Genomic DNA, 21,952 nt, shown 5'->3' on the forward strand with positions numbered 1-21,952 from the left:
AATGTGTTGGAGGAGAGTGTTAAGGATACCCTGGACTGTCAAACGAACAAACAAAACAAAAAAAATCAGTGGGTTATAGATCAAATCAAGCCTGAACTGACCCTGGCCTAGAAGCTAAAATGCCTAAACTGAGGCTGTCATATTTTGGTCACATTATGAGAAGGCAAGAGTCGCCAGAAAAGATAGTCATGCTAGGAAAAGTTGAGGGCAGCAGGAAAAGAGGAAGACCCAACAAGAGATGGAGTGACTCTATAAAGGAAGACACAGCCCTCAGTTTGCAAGACCTGAGCAAGGCTGCCAAAGATAGGACATTTTGGAGGACATTGATTCATAGGGTCGCCATGAGTCAGAAGCGACTTGACGGCACTTAACACACACACTTCATCAAGGGCCCACAGGGCCCACTTGCCATCGGGCAAACTGACCCCCTGGCCAGTCAGCCCCTGCCCATAGCATATAGGCTGCAAAGGAAAAGGATGCTCGAACTGTTGGAATATCTTGAGGAACTACATCAGAGATCATTTGTGATTTTATCACTACGGGCTGTAGTACAAGAGAGCAAAAAGAGGAAGGGTGACAAATCCCTTCCCCCAGTGTGTTACATCAAAGCTTCTTAAACTGTGGGTTGCAACCCCATATGGGGTCGCGTAACTGAATTTGGGGGGTTGTGAACAGTGTTGGATGGGCCAGGGGGTCAGCTTGCCCGATGGCAAGTGGGCCCCCTTAACCATTAGACAATATGTTAAAAATGTTAATGACCTTTTAGTAGCTTGAACATATAATAGAAGTTCCAATACTACTACTGTATGCAACTAAAAATTTAATCGTACCTTTTCTCCACTTATGTATTTTTGAAAATTTTATGTATTTCTTCTAAAAAATTAAATGACAGCCTTATAGTTGTGTCTCCTGGCAACCAATACTGTCAGACCCAGTCCGCCACTGGTTGTGAAAAATTTGTCAACAGTAAAAGGTTTTTAAAAATTTAAAAATACGTTTCTTTATGATTAATTATCAGTAAATGTTTGATTTGCTTACCTATTTTATATACCTATATACCTGGGGTCACGTAAAAATTTCTTGGGCTAAAAGAGGCTGCAAGTCGAAAAAGTTTAAGAAGCCCTGTATTACATTACACTTATACAGGTTGAGTATCCCTTATCCAGAGTGCTTTGGACCATGAGCTTTTGGGAATCACAGCTCACTTCTTCAGATGTGTGTGTGTGTGATATGGAGGAAAAATCATACCGGTAAGGGAAATCATACTGGGATTTCCCTTTAGGCACACAAAGACGCCTGCTGTGAAACACAAAAGCTCAGACTGAGATAAATGTTGCTAGTCTTTAAGGGGCCACTGGACTTTTGTTTCATTTTGCTACAACAGACTAATACTTAGCAATCATGCTAAGTAAGCTTTGTTGGGCCCGAGCCTGCTTTGTGATCACCTAAGATTTCCAGATTGTCACCAAATCAGGCCAATATGTGTATAGTATATACGGATGAAAGCGACAAGAGTGGGCACCTGAGACAGGGCCTTTTCGGTGATTGCACCCAGGCAGTGCATATATTTCGCCCCAGATATTCACGTGACCCCATCTCAACTTCAAATGCATGGTTGCTTTTATTTCAAAATATATTTTAGGTTGAGACTGCTTTTACTACTGTAGATTTCTTTCTTTGTGACACTGAGTAAGAACAGATGAAGAGTCCTCTGGGATTAGAACCAGAATGAGAGGGCAGAGTCCTCGAGTGGTAAAATGGCCTGCACTGTTTTAGGTTGCCACAGGATGCATTCCAGAGTTTGCATTATTTTACTTTATTTATTTTGCGATTTCTAGCCCACCCTCCCTGGCCAAAGCCAGGCTCAAGGCGGGTAACATCATTTAAAATATATCAGTGATATTAAAACGGTAACATTTGACAATAAGCCTGAGCCATTAAAAACTCCTCCCTGCAGCTAGAAAAACCACACAACTGAGAGAGGGGGAAATCTACCTGCCTGCTCTGCTTTTAAAAAGAAAACTTCAGGGAATGTTGCAAAATGTAAAAAGAGGCCAGGATATTTTGTTCTCAAACTTCACAGCCGAGCTGATATTGCAAGACTGAAGTAGAGCAGGCCCATTTTAACCCCCCCCCTTGCACGTGTGAATCAGGCATGTTCCCCTCCCCTCCCTAGGTACAAAATACTCAGGCCATTTATGCATGGGAGGTTTTGACTCAATAAAGGAAGCCACAGCCCTCGATTTGCAAGAATGAGCAAGGCTGTCGAAGATAAGACATTTTGGAGGACAATGGGCATTTATGCGTGGGAGGTTTTGCCTTGGGTTTGCCGCTCTCTAGATGCACATTTAGATCCACCAAGATCAAGTTAGTTCATGCCATTGTATTCCCTATTACTATGTACGGTTGTGAAAGCTGAAGAAAGCTGATAGGAAGAAAGAAGATTCCTTTGAAATGTGGTGTTGGAGGAGAGTGTTATGGATACCGTGGACAGCCAAAAAACCCAAATCAGTGGGTTATAGATCAAATCAAGCCTGAACTGACCCTAGAAGCTAAAATGACTTAACGGAGGCTATCGTATTTGGTCTCCAGTCCGCTATCTGTGATCTGACCTAATCTGGATAGTGTTTTCTGGGCACAACAGTCACATTACGAGAAGACGAGAGTCACTGGAGAAGACAATCATGCTAGGAAAATTGAGAGCAGCAGGAAAAGAGTGGACAGGGAGAAGTTTTTCTCCCTCTCCCATAATACTAGAACGCGGGGTCATCTGCTAAAGCTGGAGGGTGAGAGATTCAAAACAGATAAAAGGAAGTATTTTTTCACACAACGCATAGTTAAATTGTGGAACTCCCTGCCCCAGGATGTGGTGATGGCTGCCAACTTGGAAGGCTTTAAGAGGGGAGTGGACGTGTTCATGGAGGAAAGGGGTATCCATGGCTACTAGTAAAAATGGCTACTAGTCATAACGTATACCTGTTCTCTCCAGGATCAGAGGAGCATGCCTAGTCTATTAGGTGCTGTGGCACACAGGCAGGATGCTGCTGCTGCAGTCATCTTGTTTGGGGGCTTCCTAGAGGCAACTGGTTGGCCACTGTGTGGACAGACTTGCTGGCCTTGATGGGCCTTGGTCTGATCCAGCAGGGCCTCTCTTATGTTATATGAACATATGTTATGTTATGTTATATGAAGCTGCCTTATACTGAATCAGACCCTCGGCTCATCAAAGTCAGTATTGTCTACTCAGACCGGCAGTGGCTCTCAAGCAGGTGACTTTCACATCACCTACTTGCCTAGTCCCTTTAACTGGAGATGCCAGGGATTGAACCTGGGACCTTCTGCATGTGAAGCAGATGCTCTACCACTGAGCCACGGGGCCCCTCTTATAGGAAAACCCAACAAGAGATGGATTGACTCGATAAAGGAAACAACTGCCCTCAATTTGCAAGATCTGAGCAAGGCTGTCGAAGGTAGGACTTTGATTCATAGGGTCACCATGAGTCGGAAGCGACTTGATGGCACTTAACACACACCACACAACACACAAATGCACATTTCCCCCCACCCACTCTTTTGAGTGTTGAGAATTTGGAAATGTGCATCTAGAGGGCGGCCAACCCAAGGCAAAACCTCACATGAACACATGAAGCTGCCCCTTGAACTGGAGATGCCGGGGATTGAGCCTGGGACCTTCTGCTCGCTAGACCGATGCTGTACCAATGAGCTGCAGCTCCTCAACTGGAACACACACGAACACATGAAGCTGCCTTCTACTGGATCAGACCCTTGGTCCATCACAGTTGGTATTTTCTACTCAGACTAGCAGCGGCTCTCCAGGGTCTCAGGCAGGGGTCTTTCCCATCACCTACCTGCCTGGTCCCTATAAGTGGAGATGCCGGGGATTGAACCTGGAGCCTTCTGCATGCGAAGCAGATGCTCTACCACTGAGCCACAGCCTCTCCCCTAGCTATCAGGCTTTTAGTGGCATTTAAACACACGAACCTGCCTTCTACTGAATCAGACCCTCGGTCCATCAAAGTCAGTATTGTCTACTCTGACTGGCAGCGGCTCCCCAGGGTCTCAGGCAGAGGTCTTTCCCATTACCTACTTGCCTAGTCCCTTTAACAGGAGATGCCGGGGACTGAACCTGGGACCTTCTGCATGCCGAGCAGGTGCTCTCCCACTGAGCCACGGCCCCTCCCTTTGGCTCTCCAGGGTCTCAGGCAGAGGTCTTTCCCATCACCTGCTTGCCCGGTCCCTTTAACTGGAGATGCCGGGGACTGAACCCAGGACCTTCTGCATGCCAAGCAGAGGCTCTCCCACTGAGCCACGGCCCCTCCCTTTGGCTCTCCAGGGTCTCAGGCAGAGGTCTTTCCCATCACCTGCTTGCCCGGTCCCTTTAACTGGAGATGCCGGGGACTGAACCCGGGACCTTCTGCATGCCAAGCAGAGGCTCTCCCACTGAGCCACGGCCCCTCCCGCGCTTTCGACGGCTCCAGTCTCCAGGGAGGCCTCGACCCCCTCGACCCCGGGACCAAATGCCCCTCCGGGGGGAGGCCCGCCCAAGGCCGGCCTGAGCAGGGGGGAGTGGCGGAGCTCCCCCGGCCGCCCACCGACCCGCCCCTTCCTCGTCCCCCGCCCCGGGCGGCCTCTCTTCCTCCTCCTCCTCCGCGCCCCGGTAGCGGAAGCTGCTCCCGCCGGCCTCGCGCCGTCGCCATCTCGGGGAAGGAGGAGTCGGAGTCGGCCGCGGCTCTGCCTGGCGAGGCGGGGCACGGAAGGCAGAGGCGGAAGACCCGGCGCGGCCTACCCCGTGAGTCTCCCCCGCGGCGGGCTTCGCTAGGCCTCGCCGTTGCCACGGCAACCGGGCCGGGGACCCTCTCGAGTCGGGGGCGGGCGGGGACTAGGCCCCAGGCCCAGGTGTTTGTGGGGGGGGGTGCGAGCGGGAAATGAGGCTGGGGGCAGGGGAGAGCGGCACCCACCCACCACCCTCCGTGGCCCTGTCCGGGGGAGGGGGACACAGGTCAGTCTCCCTCGCCGTGGCATTTTGGGGGGTGCTTTTGCAGAAGGCTGGGGAAGTGTTAGTGGGGGGGGGGGGGAGGCCGGCCTGTGCGACCCGAAGAGCAATAGACGGTTCCAAGAGAAATAAACTATATTCCCCCCCTTGCAAATAGCACTTTGGGGAGGGGGGATGTAGTTTGTTTCTCTTGGAATCGTGGAGTCGGAAGGGACCACCGAGGCCATCTAGTCCACCCCCCTGCACTATGCAGGGAATTCACAACTACCTCCCTCCACGCACGCACCCCAGTGACCCCTGAAGATGCCCAGAAGATGACCAAGATGCCTACCTACCCCCAGTGACCCCTGCTCCATGCCCAGAAGATGGCCAAGATGCCTACCTCCTCCCCAGTGACCCCTGCTCCATGCCCAGAAGATGGCCAAGATGCCTACCTACCCCCAGTGACCCCTACTCCATGCCCAGAAGATGGCCAAGATGCCTACCTCCCCCACACACACACCAGTGACCCCTACTCCATGCCCAGATGATGGCCAAGATCCCTACCTCCCCCCCAGTGACCCCTACTCCATACCCAGAAGATGGCCAAGATGCCTACCTCCCCCCACATACACCAGTGACCCCTACTCCATGCCCAGAAGATGGCCAAGATGCCTACCTCCCCCCCAGTGACCCCTACTCCATGCCCAGAAGATGGCCAAGATGCCTACCTCCCCCCTACACACAGTGACCCCTACTCCATGTCCAGAAGATGGCCAAGATGCCTACCTCCCCCCTTCACACAGTGACCCCTACTCCATGCCCAGAAGATGGCCAAGATGCCTACCTCCCCCTACACACAGTGACCCCTACTCCATGCCCAGAAGATGGTCAAGATGCCTACCTCCCCCACACACACACCAGTGACCCCTACTCCATGACCAGAAGATGGCCAAGATCCCTACCTCCATACCCAGAAGATGGCCAAGATGCCTACCTCCCCCCACACACACCAGTGACCCCTACTCCATGCCCAGAAGATGGCCAAGATGCCTACCTCCCCCACACACACCCCAGTGACCCCTACTCCATGACCAGAAGATGGCCAAGATGCCTACCTCCCCCCCACACACCCCAGTGACCCCTACTCCATGCCCAGTGATTTTTTGCTGCATTTGCAGCATATAGGTTTTGTGGGTGGGTGTTCATGTCCTCTTGAAAGCTGTGGGTGGCAGACTTTAATCCTAAAATGTGGTAGGAGGAAGCGTTCTGGGGTGCAGATAAATAGCATGGGTGCCTGCCCTGGAAGGATCTGGGACATGTGCGTGTGTGTGGAGGTGGCAGTAATGATGTTTTAATGGAAAGTGGGTGGAAGAGTACTCCTTACTGCTGGAGTAGAGAAGTTCCACAGTGCTACTTAATCTTGGGTGTGTGGAGTGTGGGTAGCGTGTGCTTTGCATTAGTATCTGTGTGGGATGTGCTTTCTGGTTAGAGAGATTTTGGCCCTTTGGGGAGGGGGCTGGGGGGAATGTTTCCCCTTTAAGTGGGGGTATCCCTGTTTCTCCACATCTGGCAACTTGGAGGCAGGTCACCTTGGCTTGAGGAAGAAGATTAAGATTGGTCTCTCGGACTGTTGGAATTAAGGCTATTTACATTTCACTTCGGAATCTGTAAGCTGTTCCTTCTTCCTTGGTCAGGTTGGTTGATGGTGTGATCGTAAAGGGTGTGGACAAAATATGGGTGGTAGGGTTTGCCTCTGTGAGCAGGTTCTTAGTTTACAACCGGTATTGCTTTCTGGCCCTGCCTTCTATCTTTCTATTGCATTTCATTTCTCTCTACCCCTTTTTCCTCCAGGGAGGAGCTTAGGGTGTTGTGCGTGGTTCTCCTTCCCTCATCATATTCTCCCAACAACTTTTCGAGGTAGGTTAGGGAGTGAGATGGGGGCTGGACCAAGATCACCCAGTGAAATTCATGGCTGCCTGACATGGTCTAACCACTGCACAGTACTGCCACACGGAGCTTCACGAAGCCTGCCTGGCATTCTGCTCCGAAAAGGAACCACCCAAGAGCTTAAAGTGTTTGTGCAGACCAAAGGATTTAAGCGCTATTTGTAATAATCTTTTTTTAATAATCAAAAGCTGCAAACCCCACTTCTGCTTGTCTGCCAGGAGACACCAGCGATTGTACTTCCTGCACTTCCAGTCCGGCATTCCCTCCTTCCCTCCCCCTGCCTAGTCTGTGATCCTTGAGGGTGTGGGGAAAATGCCGCCATTGTGGCAACCCCCACTCATCCACCTTGTGGCCCTGTCAATACTGTTTCTGCCTCCCTCAAAGACCCATTTGCAGGACCTATATGTTGGAAAGTCAGCAATTGCACCACTGCCAGAGCTCAAAATGTGTCCTCAGGGAACCATAAGGAAATTCCTTGCTAGCGTACTGTGTGGCTTACTGTGGGGATGCAGAATCTGGGTTAATGGTCGTGGGAAGGTGACTGCTTCACTGCAAGGCATCCGGCCCAGAAACAAAGCAGGCTTGCTTCAGTCATAGAATCATAGTGTTGGAAGGGATCACCGGGGTCATCTAGTCCAACCCTCTGCACAATGCAGGAAGTTCACAACTACCTCCCCCGCACACCCCCAGTGACCCCTATTCCATGCCTAGAAGATGGCCAAGATGCCCTCCCTCTCATGATCTGCCTAAGGTCATAGAATCAGCATTGCTGACAGATGGCCATCTAGCCTCTGCTTAAAAACCTCCAGGAAAGGAGCACTTACCACCTCCCGAGGAAGTGGTAATGGATTGGGTGGAAAAGTTTGGGAAGAGAGCAGGGCAAAAAAAGTCACCTCTGTGTCGCAGTTGTGCCCACGCTCAGGCGAGCAGGAACTGAGGAGACTCAGGCTGGAACGAGAATTGCCACATTACCAGAACTGTCCACGCTGGTTTTCCTGGCACCCGGTGATTATGCTCACAATGGTGCCAGTGTTAATTCAGATCCTCTCTGGCCTTCAGAAGTTAGAATCATAGAGTTGGAAGGGACCACCAGGGTCATCTAATCGAAACTTCTGCACAATGCAGGAAATTCACAACTACCTCCCCCACACACCCCCAGTGACCTCTACTCCATGCCCAGAAGATGGCCAAGGTGCCCTCCCTTTCAGGTGGGCACACCTAAAGGAAGGAGCGCTCCCCCCAGTTGAAAAAATGGGTTTGCTTGATGAGGCTGCTCGATGCCCATGTTTTAGGAAATCTACTGCCAGATCTTGAAAACTACCATTTTCAAACTTCACAACAGAGCTGGATATTATAAGACTTGAAGCAGAGGCATGAAAGGGAGCATGCTTGTGTGTGATTTTTGACACGCTTAGAAAGAGACACCCCTTCGACTGGTGCTTTCATCTCTGTCACCTTTGCTGTGCTTTAGATTTTTTTTAAGGTTTTCAAAATTTGAGAGGGATCAGAACAGAAAAAAAAACTGTTTACAGGGAGAGACTGTTCTTTCGAGTAAGTTAATAGTATTCCCTTCCTGCCTTGCACCCTGACTTGGACCCACGCTAGCCTGATCCTGTCAGATCTGGAAAGCTAAGCAAGGTCAGCCCTCGTTGGTATTTGAATGGGAGACCACCTAGGAAGTCCAGGGTCGCTATGCAGAGGCAGGCAATGGCAAACCACGTTTGGACGTCTCTTGCCTTGAAAACTCTATGCGTACTCATAAGTTGGATGCAAGCGTGTGTCTTCCCTACGCCAACAGGTGCAGGTAACCCGTTGAACCCCATTCGTGATGGGGATCGGGGATTGCAATTATTCCCCATGAACGAGGAATTCCCAGTAAGTGTAGGTCATAAGCTCATGTTGATTAAGTCCCTGCCCTTTGTACACACTGCCCATCGCTACTAAAAAAAGGGGGGAAAAACAAAAAGAAAAAAGAAGTCGGATAACTTGACGGCACTTTTACGCACACACGGACCTGCCATGCAAACAGAGGAAAAATCCGCTCCCATTATCTTTTAAGCCAGATTTGTTTTCTGTTTCCCTTGGGCTTCTAGATTTCTCAGGGGAGCCAAGAATCAATCCTTTAGATAAGGCCTTGTGAATTTTCCTTCTGTAAAGGAGGATTATAACAAAGCCACCTTATACTGTTCTTGACTGTTGGTCCAGCCAGGTTGGTATTCCCTGCTCTGCTTGGCAGCAGAAGCTTTCCAAGACCTTTCCTAGCCCTGTTACCTGAGATCCTCTTAATCATGGGGGACTGAATTTGAAGCCACCTTGCTGAGCTGAGCTATGATATCTCCTCAGGAAAGGGAGTAGGTCATGTTCAGCATATTTATCCTGTCGTGATCAATTTGAGGTAATTTTTAGCACGCTTGTGGCTGGCCCGCTGGCCCAAACACCTGGGCTGCTGAATTCCAAGTGAGTTACAGCGTAGGACTATCAAGAATGAATCCATCAGTGGCTATTAGGCTGCGATAAATAGATGGAGCCTCCATGTGCAGAGGCAGTCTACCACGGTGTCAGCTGCCAGGGGAGAAACGTCCTCCTGCTCTGCTTCTGATTGCCCTAGAGGCATCTTGGGAACAAATGCTACCTCAGATAGACTTTGCTGTGGCACCAGAGGGCATTTCTTATGCCTTTTGTGGAGCACTTCTCCTGTCGCTACCCATCTTCGGCCCTTGGTGACAGCGAATTAATGGTTTCCTCTCACCGGCCTAACTCTCGGGCTGAAAATCGATCTTGCTGTCTAGTGGAGTAGTCGAAGAAGACCTCCATAGGGCTAATTCCTTGAGCTTACTGGAGTTTTACAAGAGAGAGCGCGGATTTTTGGACATAGCGCTCAGGTACCCCGGAGGCTGCGAGTTAAGCATTTGGGGAGGGGGCGTGGCTCAGTGGCAGAGCATCTGCTTGGCATGCAGAAGGTCCCAGGTTCAATCCCCAGCATCTCCAGTTAAAGGGACTAGGCAGGTAGGTGATGCGAAAGACCTCTGCCTGAGACCCTGGAGAGTCGCTGCCGGTCTGAGTAGACAATACTGATGTGAATCTCTCCATTCATAGATTTTTAAAAAAATATATATGGTTTCCTTGCTTATCATAAGACTCCCTCTTCTTCTTGAGTCAAGCTTTCTGATACGTCCTGTCTTCCTCGGCTTTCTGGTATTACTTTCTGCTTCCGTAGCCCTTACTTCCCTCCCTCGGCTTTAGTGCTGTAGGGGGTAGAATTACTTTCTCTCTTGCGAAGCCCCGCCCCCAGAGATGACAAACGAGGAAGTCGGGTCAGGTATTGCTTTTGGTGATGTGGCACAGCTGAGATTCCTTTCATTCTACTCGAAGAGAAAGTGCAAAGTCCCCCCCCTACCTTCTTTGAAATTGAAGTAACCTGTGATCCTAGGTGCTTTCTTGCATGGTCGCTTTCCTCGGTTTCACAAAAACGGCCGCGGTCGAAGGACCGAGTTGGGAGTTCTGGTTTCTTCCTCGTGGGAGAGGGGGCCGAGGCCTCCCCCCCCCCACTGTGAAAAGCAAACGCTGGCAGCCTAAACAGCACGGCCATTGTGTGTGCGTTCTGTCTCAGAGCCAGAGGCCAAGATGAAGTTGGGTGAATAGGTAACTGTATAGCGTGTGGGTTTTGTGCGGTCTTCTGAGCTGTTGGGGAGGCTTGTGCAATCCCTGCCCGTGTTGCGGCTCTTCAATTTTCTCTCCTCTCTGAAGTTGCTCTCTTTTATTGGCTCCGGTTCTGCTCCTGCGTCATAAACTGCAGCCCGCTGTATGGAAATTTCATAGGTAAAGCTTTCCCCACCAGCAGTAGAAAAGAGCAAGAGTCCAGTAGCACCATAAAGCCTAACAGAATTTCTGGCAGGGTGTGAAGAAGCGGTATCTGAAGAAGTGAGCTGTGGCTCACGAAAGCTCACACCCTGCCAGAAATTTTGTTAGTCTTTAAGGTGCTACCGGACTCTTGCTCTTTTCTGCTGCTAGTGACAGACTAACACAGCTCCCCATCGCGATCTTTCCCCGCTGGTAAGCTCCCTTCCAGCCAAAGATTCCCAGCCTACATCTCTGTGGGTTCGAGCACAGATGAGGTATGTCCTGCAATTGAATGTCACTTTGCATACTCCCCTTGGCGAGAGGCTGGAGGGAAGCGACCACTTAACCTTTTCTTATCCGGTCAGCCCGTGTCTCTTCCCAAACAGGAAGTAAAGGAACTTGGGGAGGGGCAGTGATTTTAAACAAACAAACAGCTGGGAACAAAGTCGGCAAGTTTACACTCATCCAGCTGGTGCGGACGCTTTTCATTTTGTGTGTGGGGGTGGGGGGAGGAGAAGAAAAAGAGTTGGTTTTTATATGCCGACTTTCCTTCCACTTAAGCAAGAATTTTCTAACAGAGTGGTTCCTCAGTGGAACAGGTTTCCTCGGGAGGTGGCAAGCTCTCCTTCCCTGGAGGGTTTTAAGAAGAGGCAACATGGCCATCTGTCAGCAATGCTGTTGCTGTGACCTCAGGCAGATCATGAGAGGGAGAGCATCTTGACCATCTTCTAGGCATGGTATAGGGGTCACTGGGGGTGGGGGGGAGGTAGTTAAGAATTTCCTGTATTGAGCAGGGGGTTGGACTAGATGACCCTGGTGGTCCCTTCCAATTCTATGAATCTATGAAGAATCAGACCGGTTTACAATCTCCTTCCCTTCCCTCGTCTCACCCCCCCCAGTCCCTCCCCCTCCCCACAGCAGACACCCTGTGAGGTAGGTGAGGCTAAGTGAGCTGTGACTAGCCCAAGGCCACCCAGCCAACTTCACATGGAGGAGCGGGGAAACCAACCCGGTTCTCCAGATCAGAGTCCACTGCTCCAAACCACCGCTCTTAATCACGACACCATGCTGATATGTGGCTGTTTTTCTTCCCCTTTTCTCTTTCCGCAGCAACAATGTCAGAAGGGGACAGCACCGGCGAGTCCATTCATGGCAAACCTTCAGTGGTCTATAGATTTTTCACAAGACTTGGACAGGTTGGTTTGATGTTGGGTGTACGTGTTGGGCTAATTGTTGGCTTGGACTAACTAGGCAGTTTACTTCCTCAGTATTAAAAGATCTTCGCTTGGTTCCAGTTTCTTTCTGGGCACACAGCAAAGAAGAAGGAGAGTTGGTTTTTATATTCCGACTTTCTCTACCACTTAAGGGAGACTCAAACCAGCTTACAATCACCTTCCCTTCCCCTCCCCGCAACAGAGAGCCTGTGAGGTAGGTGGGGTTGGAGAGGGCTCCTAATAGAACTGTAACTAGCCCAAGGTCACCCAGTTGGTTTCATGTGTGTAGGAGTGGGGAAACCAACCCGGTTCACCAGATTAGCCTCCACCGCTCATGTGGAGGAATGGGGAATCAAACCCGGTCCTCCAGATCAGAGTCCACCGCAAACCACTGTTCTTAACCACTACACCAGGCTGGCTCTTTAATTTATTGCCTTGATCCTGTCTGAAACTGCCTGTCAGTTAAAATCTTTTTGGGTGGTCTTTGTCTAAGCCAGGGTTCCCCAACGTGGTGCCATGGCGCCCACCAGTACTTCCTTTGGTGCCTGCTGAGCTTTTCAGAAAGTGGGTGGGGCCATTGTAAGGCAGAGTTAATTGGCTGTCATCGTTCAGGTTTTCCACTGGTGGATCGGAAGGGTGTCACACCGTAGAGTCTGAACTCCACAGCAGCCGTTTTCTCTGGGGGATCTAATCTGTATAATTTGGAGATCAGGTGTAATTCTGAGAGATCTCCAGGCCCTACCTGGAGATTGGCAACCTAGATGTAGGCGTATCCGTGAGTGAGCCTGATGGGCTCCCACACTCCTTCCTCCCCTTGTGTCTCTAACTGCTGTTAGAGACTTTGCACATTCCCTGAAAACCACTCTTACAGATAGTGATTTAATCCTGGTTTGGAGTTGCAGTTTACAAAGCAAGTGCAAGCTGTTGTTTGCCAATTTGTCCATACTGAAATAGACAAGAAACATACAAGAAATATTACAATGTATAGCAATCTATAGTGTCTAAGCTCACATGAAGACAAACATTACAGTCCAACCTAACGTGGAGGTAAATAATCATCGCATGATGATTTGAATCTATTATGGCAAGAGGCTTAAATGTCGTATGAAAGAATTGAATACTATACGCAGACTCTTCTGAGATTGAATGTCTGATGAAGCCTTTGGCAGAAACAGACTCTTAATTTGTATTTGGAACGACCAGCTCCTTCTTTGATCTCTTTTGGACTTTTTTGATCCTTCTTGGATCATTGTTCAGCATCCACACTCACCTGACCCTCCAGTATTCTTCACGTCTTGTTGGATTTCTCTGTCTTATTTACCTCCACGTGAGGTTGGACTGTGACGTTGGTCTTCATGTGTGCTTAGACTGCTATACATTGCAGTATTTCTTGTATGTTTCTTGTCTGTTTCATTACACATTGTTCCATTCTTTAGCCTGTTGTTGTTGTTTTTGTTCAGTTTGTCCATGCTGGCTACAAATCTAGAAAAATCTAACCATCGACTGTGTTGGGGCCAGGGGAACGGTGATCCTGAGGGCTTGTTCATATAACAACAAAGCATAATTTGTGCCTGAGCCAAGCATCTGCAAAATTGCCCTTGTCTTTAGCAACCCTCTGAGAGGGAGAGCCAGCGTGGTGTAGTTGTTAAGAGCCGTGGTTTGGAGTAGTGGACTCTGATCTGGAGGACCGGGTTCGATTTCCCACTCCTCCCCATGAGCGGCGGAGGCTAATCTGGTGAACTGGATTTGTTTCCCCACTCAACATGAAGCCAGCTGGGTGACCTTGGGCTAGTCACAGCTCTCTCAGCCTCACCTACCTCACAGGGTGTCTGTTGTGGGGAGGGGAAGGGAAGGTGATTGTAAGCCTGTTTGATTCTTCCTTAAGTGGTAGAGAAAGTTGGCATATAAAAACAAACTGTTCTTCTTCATGCTGCGTCAGTAATCTTCAAATTCATGCAGTAGTCAAAATGTCCTTGCCATCATCTGTATGATGAATATCTGCCATTTACATTTCTTCCAGATATACCAGTCCTGGTTAGACAAATCTACTCCATACACTGCGGTACGATGGGTTGTAACGTTGGGTTTAAGTTTTATCTACATGATTAGAGTTTATCTACTACAGGTAAGAGACCTTCACATTGATCGCTAATCTTGCGGAGGGTTGTGGAGTCACTCTGTTATTGACTGCCATGACAATGGTTCATCTTTTTCAAGGATGTTTCTACTTGATGGGAAATAACTGCTTTTCGCTGGCTTACTTGCCTTGAAAGAAAAAAAATTAAATTCTGTGTGGGCTGCACTGGGGATAATTGTCTGCATAGATAAAAAGGTCACGGAATTAATTGGAACCTTAACAGAAAAATGAAAGGATGAATTGAATCAACAGGCTGCTAATTTTTGAAACAATAGCTTGCCGAGATAAAGAATTGAGTGTAACAAGCCTGATCTGAAACCTGCTTTTAGTCTGTGTCAGGCAGGGAGAGTCATCTTGAAAAGCACTTCAGTGAGTCATTTCTTGGGATAAAGTGGTTGTTAAGGGTCTCTTTAACTAATTTGGGAATAATACCTTCCCGTTTCTCTTCAGGGCCTTTTACAATTGTGGGATTCGGGCCCAGTTCTAAGGGGTGTTGTTTGGAGCTTTAGTTTGTCGGTTTTAAAATTGCGATGTTTTGTTAATTATGATCTCTCTCTCCTTTCCAGGGTTGGTACATCGTGACATATGCCTTGGGAATCTACCACCTAAATCTTTTCATAGCTTTTTTGTCGCCAAAGGTAGACCCCTCTCTAATGGAGGACTCAGGTACAGAGAACAACAGCAGCTCTGCTGGAATCTTTTTTTTTTTTTGCAGTTTGTTGTGAATTTCGGCTCTCGTTTTTCAGCTGACATTGGTCTCTCCAAGTGGCTAATGGCACTGAAGAGCCAGTCCAGATCCTGGCTGCGGAATTCAGCTTGGGGGATCGGGGTTCTTGGCAAGATGTGATGGAAGGGTGCCCCCTGCCTTCTGCCCCACCTCCCTGTGATGGCCTCCACGGTTGGCAGCAGGAGATGGGTCTGGGCAGGATGGAGAGGTTGCTGCTGCATTTCTTGTTGTTGATCGTGTCACATCAGCTTAGAATCATAGAGTTGGAAGGGACCACCAGGGTCATCTAGTCCAACCCCCTGCACAATGCAGGAAATTCACAACTACCTCCCCCATGTTGGAAATATATCTTGGTTCTGATATTTTCTGTTTATGAAGCAGAGTGCTCTAGGCTTACAGCAACAGCAGAATCCCATGTGTGTGCACTCACAGGAACAAAATCAGACTAAAACTAATTTATTGTGGAAATACAAGACAAGTCCACTAATCTAATCTAACTTTCTAGGTTTCTAAGTATGAAAAGGTATCTGCTTTCCACCCCATTGTGTGGGTGTGGAAGGCCTGCACGCAGAGCGGCGTACAGCTCCTCGCTTTAAGCATCAAAGATGCTGATGAGAGGAAAGAACAAAGAGAAGTGACTGAAATTGAAAGCAACAATAAGATTATCAGTGTAAACATCAAAGCATAGGAAGAGAGTTAGAGATCCAATAGGCCTTCCACCCTCTTCTGTTGTCCAGTAGCTAAAACTATAGGGTATACAATTTATAGACAGTTTATATAATTTAAACAAACCTTGAATTAATAAAACATTCTCCATTTTAAGTTACATTACCAAGCCCCAGCTTTCTCTGGCGGATCTTATATATTGCAGCACAGAATTTCACTCCTTGCTTCACCCTCTGGTTTGATTTAATTTTCAAATACATAGAACAAGAAAAGGTATCATCAAGGTGACAGAGGGCATTTGTCTTCAGCCTTTGGGTCCTGGTATGCTACCCTCTGGGCTGTGAATCCCAATACAACTTCCATTTTCTCTTGGTTTTTTTTTGGGGTGGGGGGTGATACTCACTGTTAGTATGCAAGTGTGCGAAGCCAAGGGCTCCTTCTTGCATGCATGCTGAAAAGAGCAGCAGGACAGCTGGCCAAAGTCAGTCTCCAGCAGAGGACATTTCCTCCATGACTCTGACCTTTGACTTGTTCCTTGCTATGGTACGCTTCCTGGTGCTTGACGTGTGCTTCCTGTCTTTGGCTCCTTTGCTCTGCTGCCCTTGACTCTTAATGTGTTCTTTAATATTCCAACTTTTAATCCACGCATTGAAACGTGCCATGGAGTGGTATTGGAAACAGAGGCAAATGCAACGCGGGTTAGGTGGAGCCCTCGACTAGATAAGATCATGTCTGATTTCCTTGCCTCTGGTGCCTTGGATGAAATTTTACAGGGTTTTCTAACAGCAGAAGGAATAGATAGTTGTTTAGGGCAATATGAACAAATGATTAGGGCCGTACAGTCAGTCATGAGTACCACTAACACTAATCCTAAGAGAGCCTTAACTCATCATTCCAAACACTGGTTTGACAAGGAGTGCCGGAGTCTTAAAAGAGCCCTTAGAGAGACATATGCTAGATGTAGATGTAATTCTGAGCCAGTTTTGCTGACAGACTTGAAAAACTTAAAATCACAATACAAGCTGCTCATTAAACACAAAAAGAGGGCAGCACCGTCTTAGCCTGGGAACAGATTAGACAGGCGGCTAAACTTAAAAATTCCACCCTATTCTGGTGCCTGATCTCAGCAGGTACAAAGCCCACCTCACCACCTGATTGCACTATTTTACCAGTTACGTGGGAAAATTATTTTAAGGCTCTATATAAGAATAATGACCACAATGACAATCATGCTGAGAGCATTAGAAATCTTCCAGAATGGCCAGCGGTGGAGTCCTCAGAGATAAGGAAGCTCATTGAATCCCTGAAACTAGGGAAAGCCCCAGGTATTGATCAGATCCCCGCAGATTTACTGAAAAGGAATCTGGAATGGTGGACCCCGGTGTTGGCATCCCTCTTTACTGCAATTGACAAAACTGGCAGAATTCCAAATGATTGGGGGGTGGCAATTATCGTCCCTATTTATAAAAAGGGTAACAGGGAAGGCCCTTCCAACTACAGACCAATCAGCTTACTTAGTACCATAAGCAAGCTCTATGCCAAGCATCTTCAGTGGAAACTTAGAGATTGGCTGGAACAAGGGAATTACCTAGCACAAGAGCAGGCGGGTTTCAGAGAAGGCGCTCTACAATAGATCATTGTGTGTTGCTAGACCATCTTATTGCAAAGTATGCGGCCAAATCTGCTGTCTCACTGTATGCAGCTTTTATTGATTTGAAATCAGCGTTTGACTCAATCCCAAGACCCATTCTCTGGGAAAAGCTAAGCGCTTCTACGATAGACAGACGGCTTCTGTTTCTGATTCGAGCCCTATATGAAAGAACCACAATACGGGTAAGATGTAACCATCAAGGGCAGCTAACTGATCCCATTGTAACAAGGAAGGGGGTCAAACAGGGCTGCATACTAGCGCCATTATTGTTCAATTTTTACATCAACGATATGGCAGCATATTTAAACAAGCAAGAGCTGCACCCCCCAAAACTGGTGGATAGGCACATTCCCCTGCTACTATATACAGACGATGCCGTTCTTCTTTCTAGAACATCTATTGGCATCAGGAGGGCATTGTGCCTGCTTGCGATCTATTGCACTGACAACTAGAGGTTAATTACTCAAAAACTAAAGTAATGGTCTTTGCCAATAAACCAAAACTGCACTCCTGGAGTCTGAATGGGATAAAGATAGAGCAGGTACACTGCTATAAATACCTGGGTGTGGTCTTTCAGGCAACAGGATTAAGGAATTCTCACATAGCCCATGTCTCCGCCAATGCCCAAAAAAGTGCCGCGGCTATATTAAAATTTTTCTGGACAAAGGGAGGATGCTCGGTAACAGCTGCTGTTAAGTTATATAAAGCCAAAACCCTTTCCCAAATGTTATATGGGGGGCCGCTTATTAACACAGCAAATTACTCCAGGTTGGAGAAAATCCAATCCAAATTCCTGAGGGCTGTACTACAAGTCCCTCCCAGTGTATTTAATGCTGCAATTCGAATGGAGACAGGGGAAGTAACGATTGAAGCAAGGATGTGGATTGTCTCGATCTCCTATTGGCTCAAAATAGCTTCACGTCCCAAAGGACTTGGTAACTTAATTTTATATGACACTTTTGTTTCCCCCTGGTTGAAAAATCTGATGAAAAAACTAGGCTACTATGGTCTCTCACAATATCTGCTCCTATCAATGGACTATCCACAGGCCAGAGCCCTGATCTGGACGTGGAAAGGCAGCATGACCTAAGTAGAATCAAAAACATGTGCTACAATTGCAGCACTCTTACCAACATGGTCCCGATGTCTTACCTTTCCCACTTAGATAGGCCAGAATACAGGAGGGCTTTCACCCTGACGCCTTGTAACGCACTCCCTTCAGCCGTCTTGGAAGGGAGATACAAAAAGATACCATATGCAGGACGATTATGCCCCTGCTCTGATGAGAGTACTGAGACCCTCGAGCACGTTGTGTTTGAATGCAAAATCTACAACAAGATACGAGAAGCCATTCTTTCTGTATTATCGGACCTCCCAGGGCGATCCAGAGCCTTTAGTCTTTCTAACATGCTCTCAGACAAAGATATGGAGATAACTTTTAAAGTGGCCAAATTTGGGTGGCAAGCAATGAGGACCAGGCGTGCATGGGTCGAACTTAATGGTTGAGCGATTTTATATTTATATTTTTACTAATTCCAAACATGTAATATTTTTAATTAAGCGCTTAACGGCTTTTATGAGTGAGAGATTGTAAGATGTTATAGGAGCTCACACTTGATGCACTTTTATATGTGTTATGTTATGTATGTATATCTGGTATGTTTTTATGCTGGTCTTGGACCGTATTAAACTCTCTTTGTACTCTTTGACTCGGGTATGACCTCACTGGTGTCCCGCTTCCTGTCATGTGACTGCGGTTGTCACGTGCTTGCAGTTCATTGGGTCCCGGGTCTGCCATTGACCCAGAGTGTGGTTATGCATGGTTCAGCTGCATTGAAATCAGTTGGTACCAAGAGTGTTACGCGGTGGGCTTTTGCTTGAATTTAACAGAGGGGTGTCAGCTGCTGCTTGACTATTTGTTCCGGAGAGTGGTGTATTTATACTGTGCGTTGCATTCATACTGTGGACTTTTTGAAGACCTGTTTTACAGTTGGTCTTCCACATAATAATCAGACCTTCGACCGCTATCAATTTATCACCACTCTGAGAGTAGCAAGGATAGCTAAAACGATCCCCAGTTTCCTTTAAAACTGTGAATTTCCCTTTTTCCTTAGATGACGGTCCTTCGTTACCCACAAAGCAGAACGAGGAGTTCCGGCCCTTCATTCGAAGGCTGCCAGAGTTCAAGTTCTGGTGAGTTTGTGTGGATATTCTTGTAGCCAGTCCCTTTCAGAGGCTTGCTGTGGGCTACAGTAAATTCTGTGGTTCTCATTCAGTGAAAGAAGGTTGAAGTAATAATATCTGGGCAAGTTTACTCATATTTAAAGCAGTGTGTGTGTGTGTGTGTGTGTGTGTGTGTGTGTGTGTGTGTGTGTAAAGTGCCGTCAAGTCACAGCTGACTTATGGCAACCCTGTAGGGTTTTCAAGGCAAGAGACATTCAGAGGTGGTTTGCCATCGCCCGCCTCCGCATGTGCTGAGAGTTCGGGGAAAACTGTGACTGGCCCAAGGTCTCCCAGCAGGCTTCATGTGGAGGAGCAGGAAATTGAACCCGGTTCTCCAGATTAGAGTCCACTGCTCTCAACCACTACACCACGCTGGCGGTACTACTAACAGCACGCTTGTTCTTAAGGGATGTGTGCGTGTCTTACTGCAGGCACATTAGATGTTCCCTCCTGTATATGAGAAAAGGGAGAATGCCTCTTCTAAGATCGTGCCTGCTACCTACAATTACTTCTGATCAATCAGCTAAACATTTCCCAACAAAAGCAGATTTACAGGATTCAACCTCCTTTTCTGTCCCTCTTCCTCATCCCAGTCACTGTTATTCTCGCACATTAGTCAGCTGTCATTTTCATCCTAAGATCATGCCTCCCCCCATTATGCTTGGGGGTATAGCAATCCCCCAACCACCCAGTTTGGTCCCTACAATTAATGAAAGCATTGTGGGCTTCTTGACTCCCTTTCCCATGTGGGTTCCATCTGCACTCTGGTTTTTTTGTAACCCCAGTTTGCCTTGACGTTCAGATTGTCTAACTGCAGTTTGCACCTTCCTTCCCAACCACAGTTGGAAATAAGTTTGTAAACCATGCTTAGGAGATGATCCCTGGGCACAGTGTGCTGATCTGGATGTCATGATTGTGGTTAGAGTAAACCATGGAGGGTACCTGCACATGGGAACGGAAGGGAGAGAGCATGCTGCAGACTGGGAAACTTGACCTCTGAATTGAGTCTAAGTAGATGGACTTCAGTGCAGAGGCAGTGGAAGGAATTAACCAGCTACCAGTGGTGTAGTGGTTTGGAGCGGTGAATTCTGATCTGGAGAACTGGGTTTGATTCCCCACTCCTCCACATGAGCGACAGATGCTAATCTGGTTAATTTATTTCCCCACTCCTACAGACGAAGCCAGCTGGGTGACCTTGGGCTAGTCACAGCTCTCTCAGCCTCACCTACCTCCCAGGGTGTCTGTTGTGGGGAAGGGAAGCCGGTTTGGTTCTTCCTTAAGTGGTAGAGAAAGTCAGCATATAAAAACCAGCTCTTCTTCCTTTGCAGGCATTCTGCTACTAAAGGCATCGTTGTCGCAATGACATGCACATTCTTTGAGGCTTTCAACGTTCCGGTTTTTTGGCCAATTCTCGTGATGTACTTCATTATGCTGTTCTGCATTACCATGAAGAGGCAAATCAAGGTAAGCAAGATCTGCATGACAATAGCCCTCTGAGTCTGTCATCCCCTCCTGGCCACAGTTCTCCTTCCCAGAATAGGGTGGTGAGAATGTAATGTTTAGCCTGAAGAGGAGAAGACTGAGAGGGGACATGAGAACCATTTTCAAGTACTTGAAGGGCTGTCACATAGAGGAGAGTGCCGAGTTGTTTTCTGCTGCCCCAGAAGGTCGGACCAGAACCAACGGGTTGAAATTAAATCAAAAGAGATTCCGTCTAGACATTAGGAAAAATTTCCTGATGGTTAGAGCGGTTTCTCAGTGGAACAGGCTTCCTCGGGAGGTGGCGAGCTCTCCTTCCCTGGAAGCTTTTAAGCAGAGGCTAGATGGCCATCTGTCAGCAATGCTGATTCTATGAACTTAGGCAGATCATGAGCTGCAGGGTACCTTGGCCATCTTCTGGGCATGGAGTAGGGGTCACTGGGTGTGTGTGGGGGAGGTAGTTGTGAAATTCCTGCATTGTGCAGGGGGTTGGACTAGATGACCCTGGTGGTCCCTTCCAACTCTATAATTCTATTCTAATGACGAAATGGCTGCCGGTCATAGAGGCTGAAAACCTGCCCTTTCGTTCCCCAACAAAACTCAGAATGCTTTGGGGGTTTGGTTAACAAATGAGCATATATGGTGGGCTGGGGTGGGGTGCTGGGCATGCACGTATGTTGTGGGTGCATACCCTGAACGTTTCCATTTTTTCTTCTGTTGCAGCATATGATAAAATACCGATATATACCGTTCACTCATGGCAAGAGGAAATATAAAGGGAAGGAAGACATGGGAAAGGCCTTCGCCAGCTAGAAATCAAACAGAGCCTGCTGACCAACTCCCTGCATTACAATTAAAAGACCGGTTTTGAGCCATTTTGTAACAATGCCTCTTTTTCCTTCATCCTAAAGTCCTGCGAGAGGGAAGGCCGCGTCCTTTCAATTTCTTAAGGGTCAGGCTCCCTCTCCTCTTTTCAATCAGAGGTCTTGCAGCAGAAATCCTGGCATTTTAACCACAACTTGAGTTTCTGGGGGGCGACATGACATTTTCAGTGACAAATTGATATTCCACA

At 47.9% G+C, this 21,952-nt stretch overlaps 1 protein-coding gene and 2 non-coding genes across 3 annotated transcripts; 1 reads left to right on the forward strand and 2 right to left on the reverse strand.

Annotated features, from left to right (window-relative positions):
• Positions 1 to 3,307: 3,307 nt before the first annotated feature.
• TRNAV-CAC (transfer RNA valine (anticodon CAC)) lies at positions 3,308 to 3,381 on the reverse strand. Its single transcript has one exon. It is a non-coding gene; the product is annotated as a tRNA-Val (tRNA).
• A 506-nt stretch (positions 3,382 to 3,887) lies between these two features.
• TRNAA-CGC (transfer RNA alanine (anticodon CGC)) lies at positions 3,888 to 3,962 on the reverse strand. Its single transcript has one exon. It is a non-coding gene; the product is annotated as a tRNA-Ala (tRNA).
• Positions 3,963 to 4,763: 801 nt separating this feature from the next.
• On the forward strand, positions 4,764 to 21,751 carry RER1 (retention in endoplasmic reticulum sorting receptor 1). The gene is made up of 7 exons (XM_056865235.1): positions 4,764 to 4,810; positions 11,894 to 11,979; positions 14,018 to 14,122; positions 14,701 to 14,800; positions 19,293 to 19,371; positions 20,730 to 20,865; positions 21,604 to 21,751. The coding sequence occupies exons 2-7, from the start codon at positions 11,899 to 11,901 to the stop codon at positions 21,691 to 21,693; spliced, it is 591 nt and encodes a 196-aa protein (XP_056721213.1). The 5' UTR covers positions 4,764 to 4,810; positions 11,894 to 11,898; the 3' UTR covers positions 21,694 to 21,751.
• Positions 21,752 to 21,952: the final 201 nt, after the last annotated feature.

Source organism: Euleptes europaea, chromosome 19, assembly GCF_029931775.1.
Source record: "Euleptes europaea isolate rEulEur1 chromosome 19, rEulEur1.hap1, whole genome shotgun sequence".
In the NCBI taxonomy this organism is placed as follows: Eukaryota; Metazoa; Chordata; class Lepidosauria; order Squamata; family Sphaerodactylidae; genus Euleptes; species Euleptes europaea.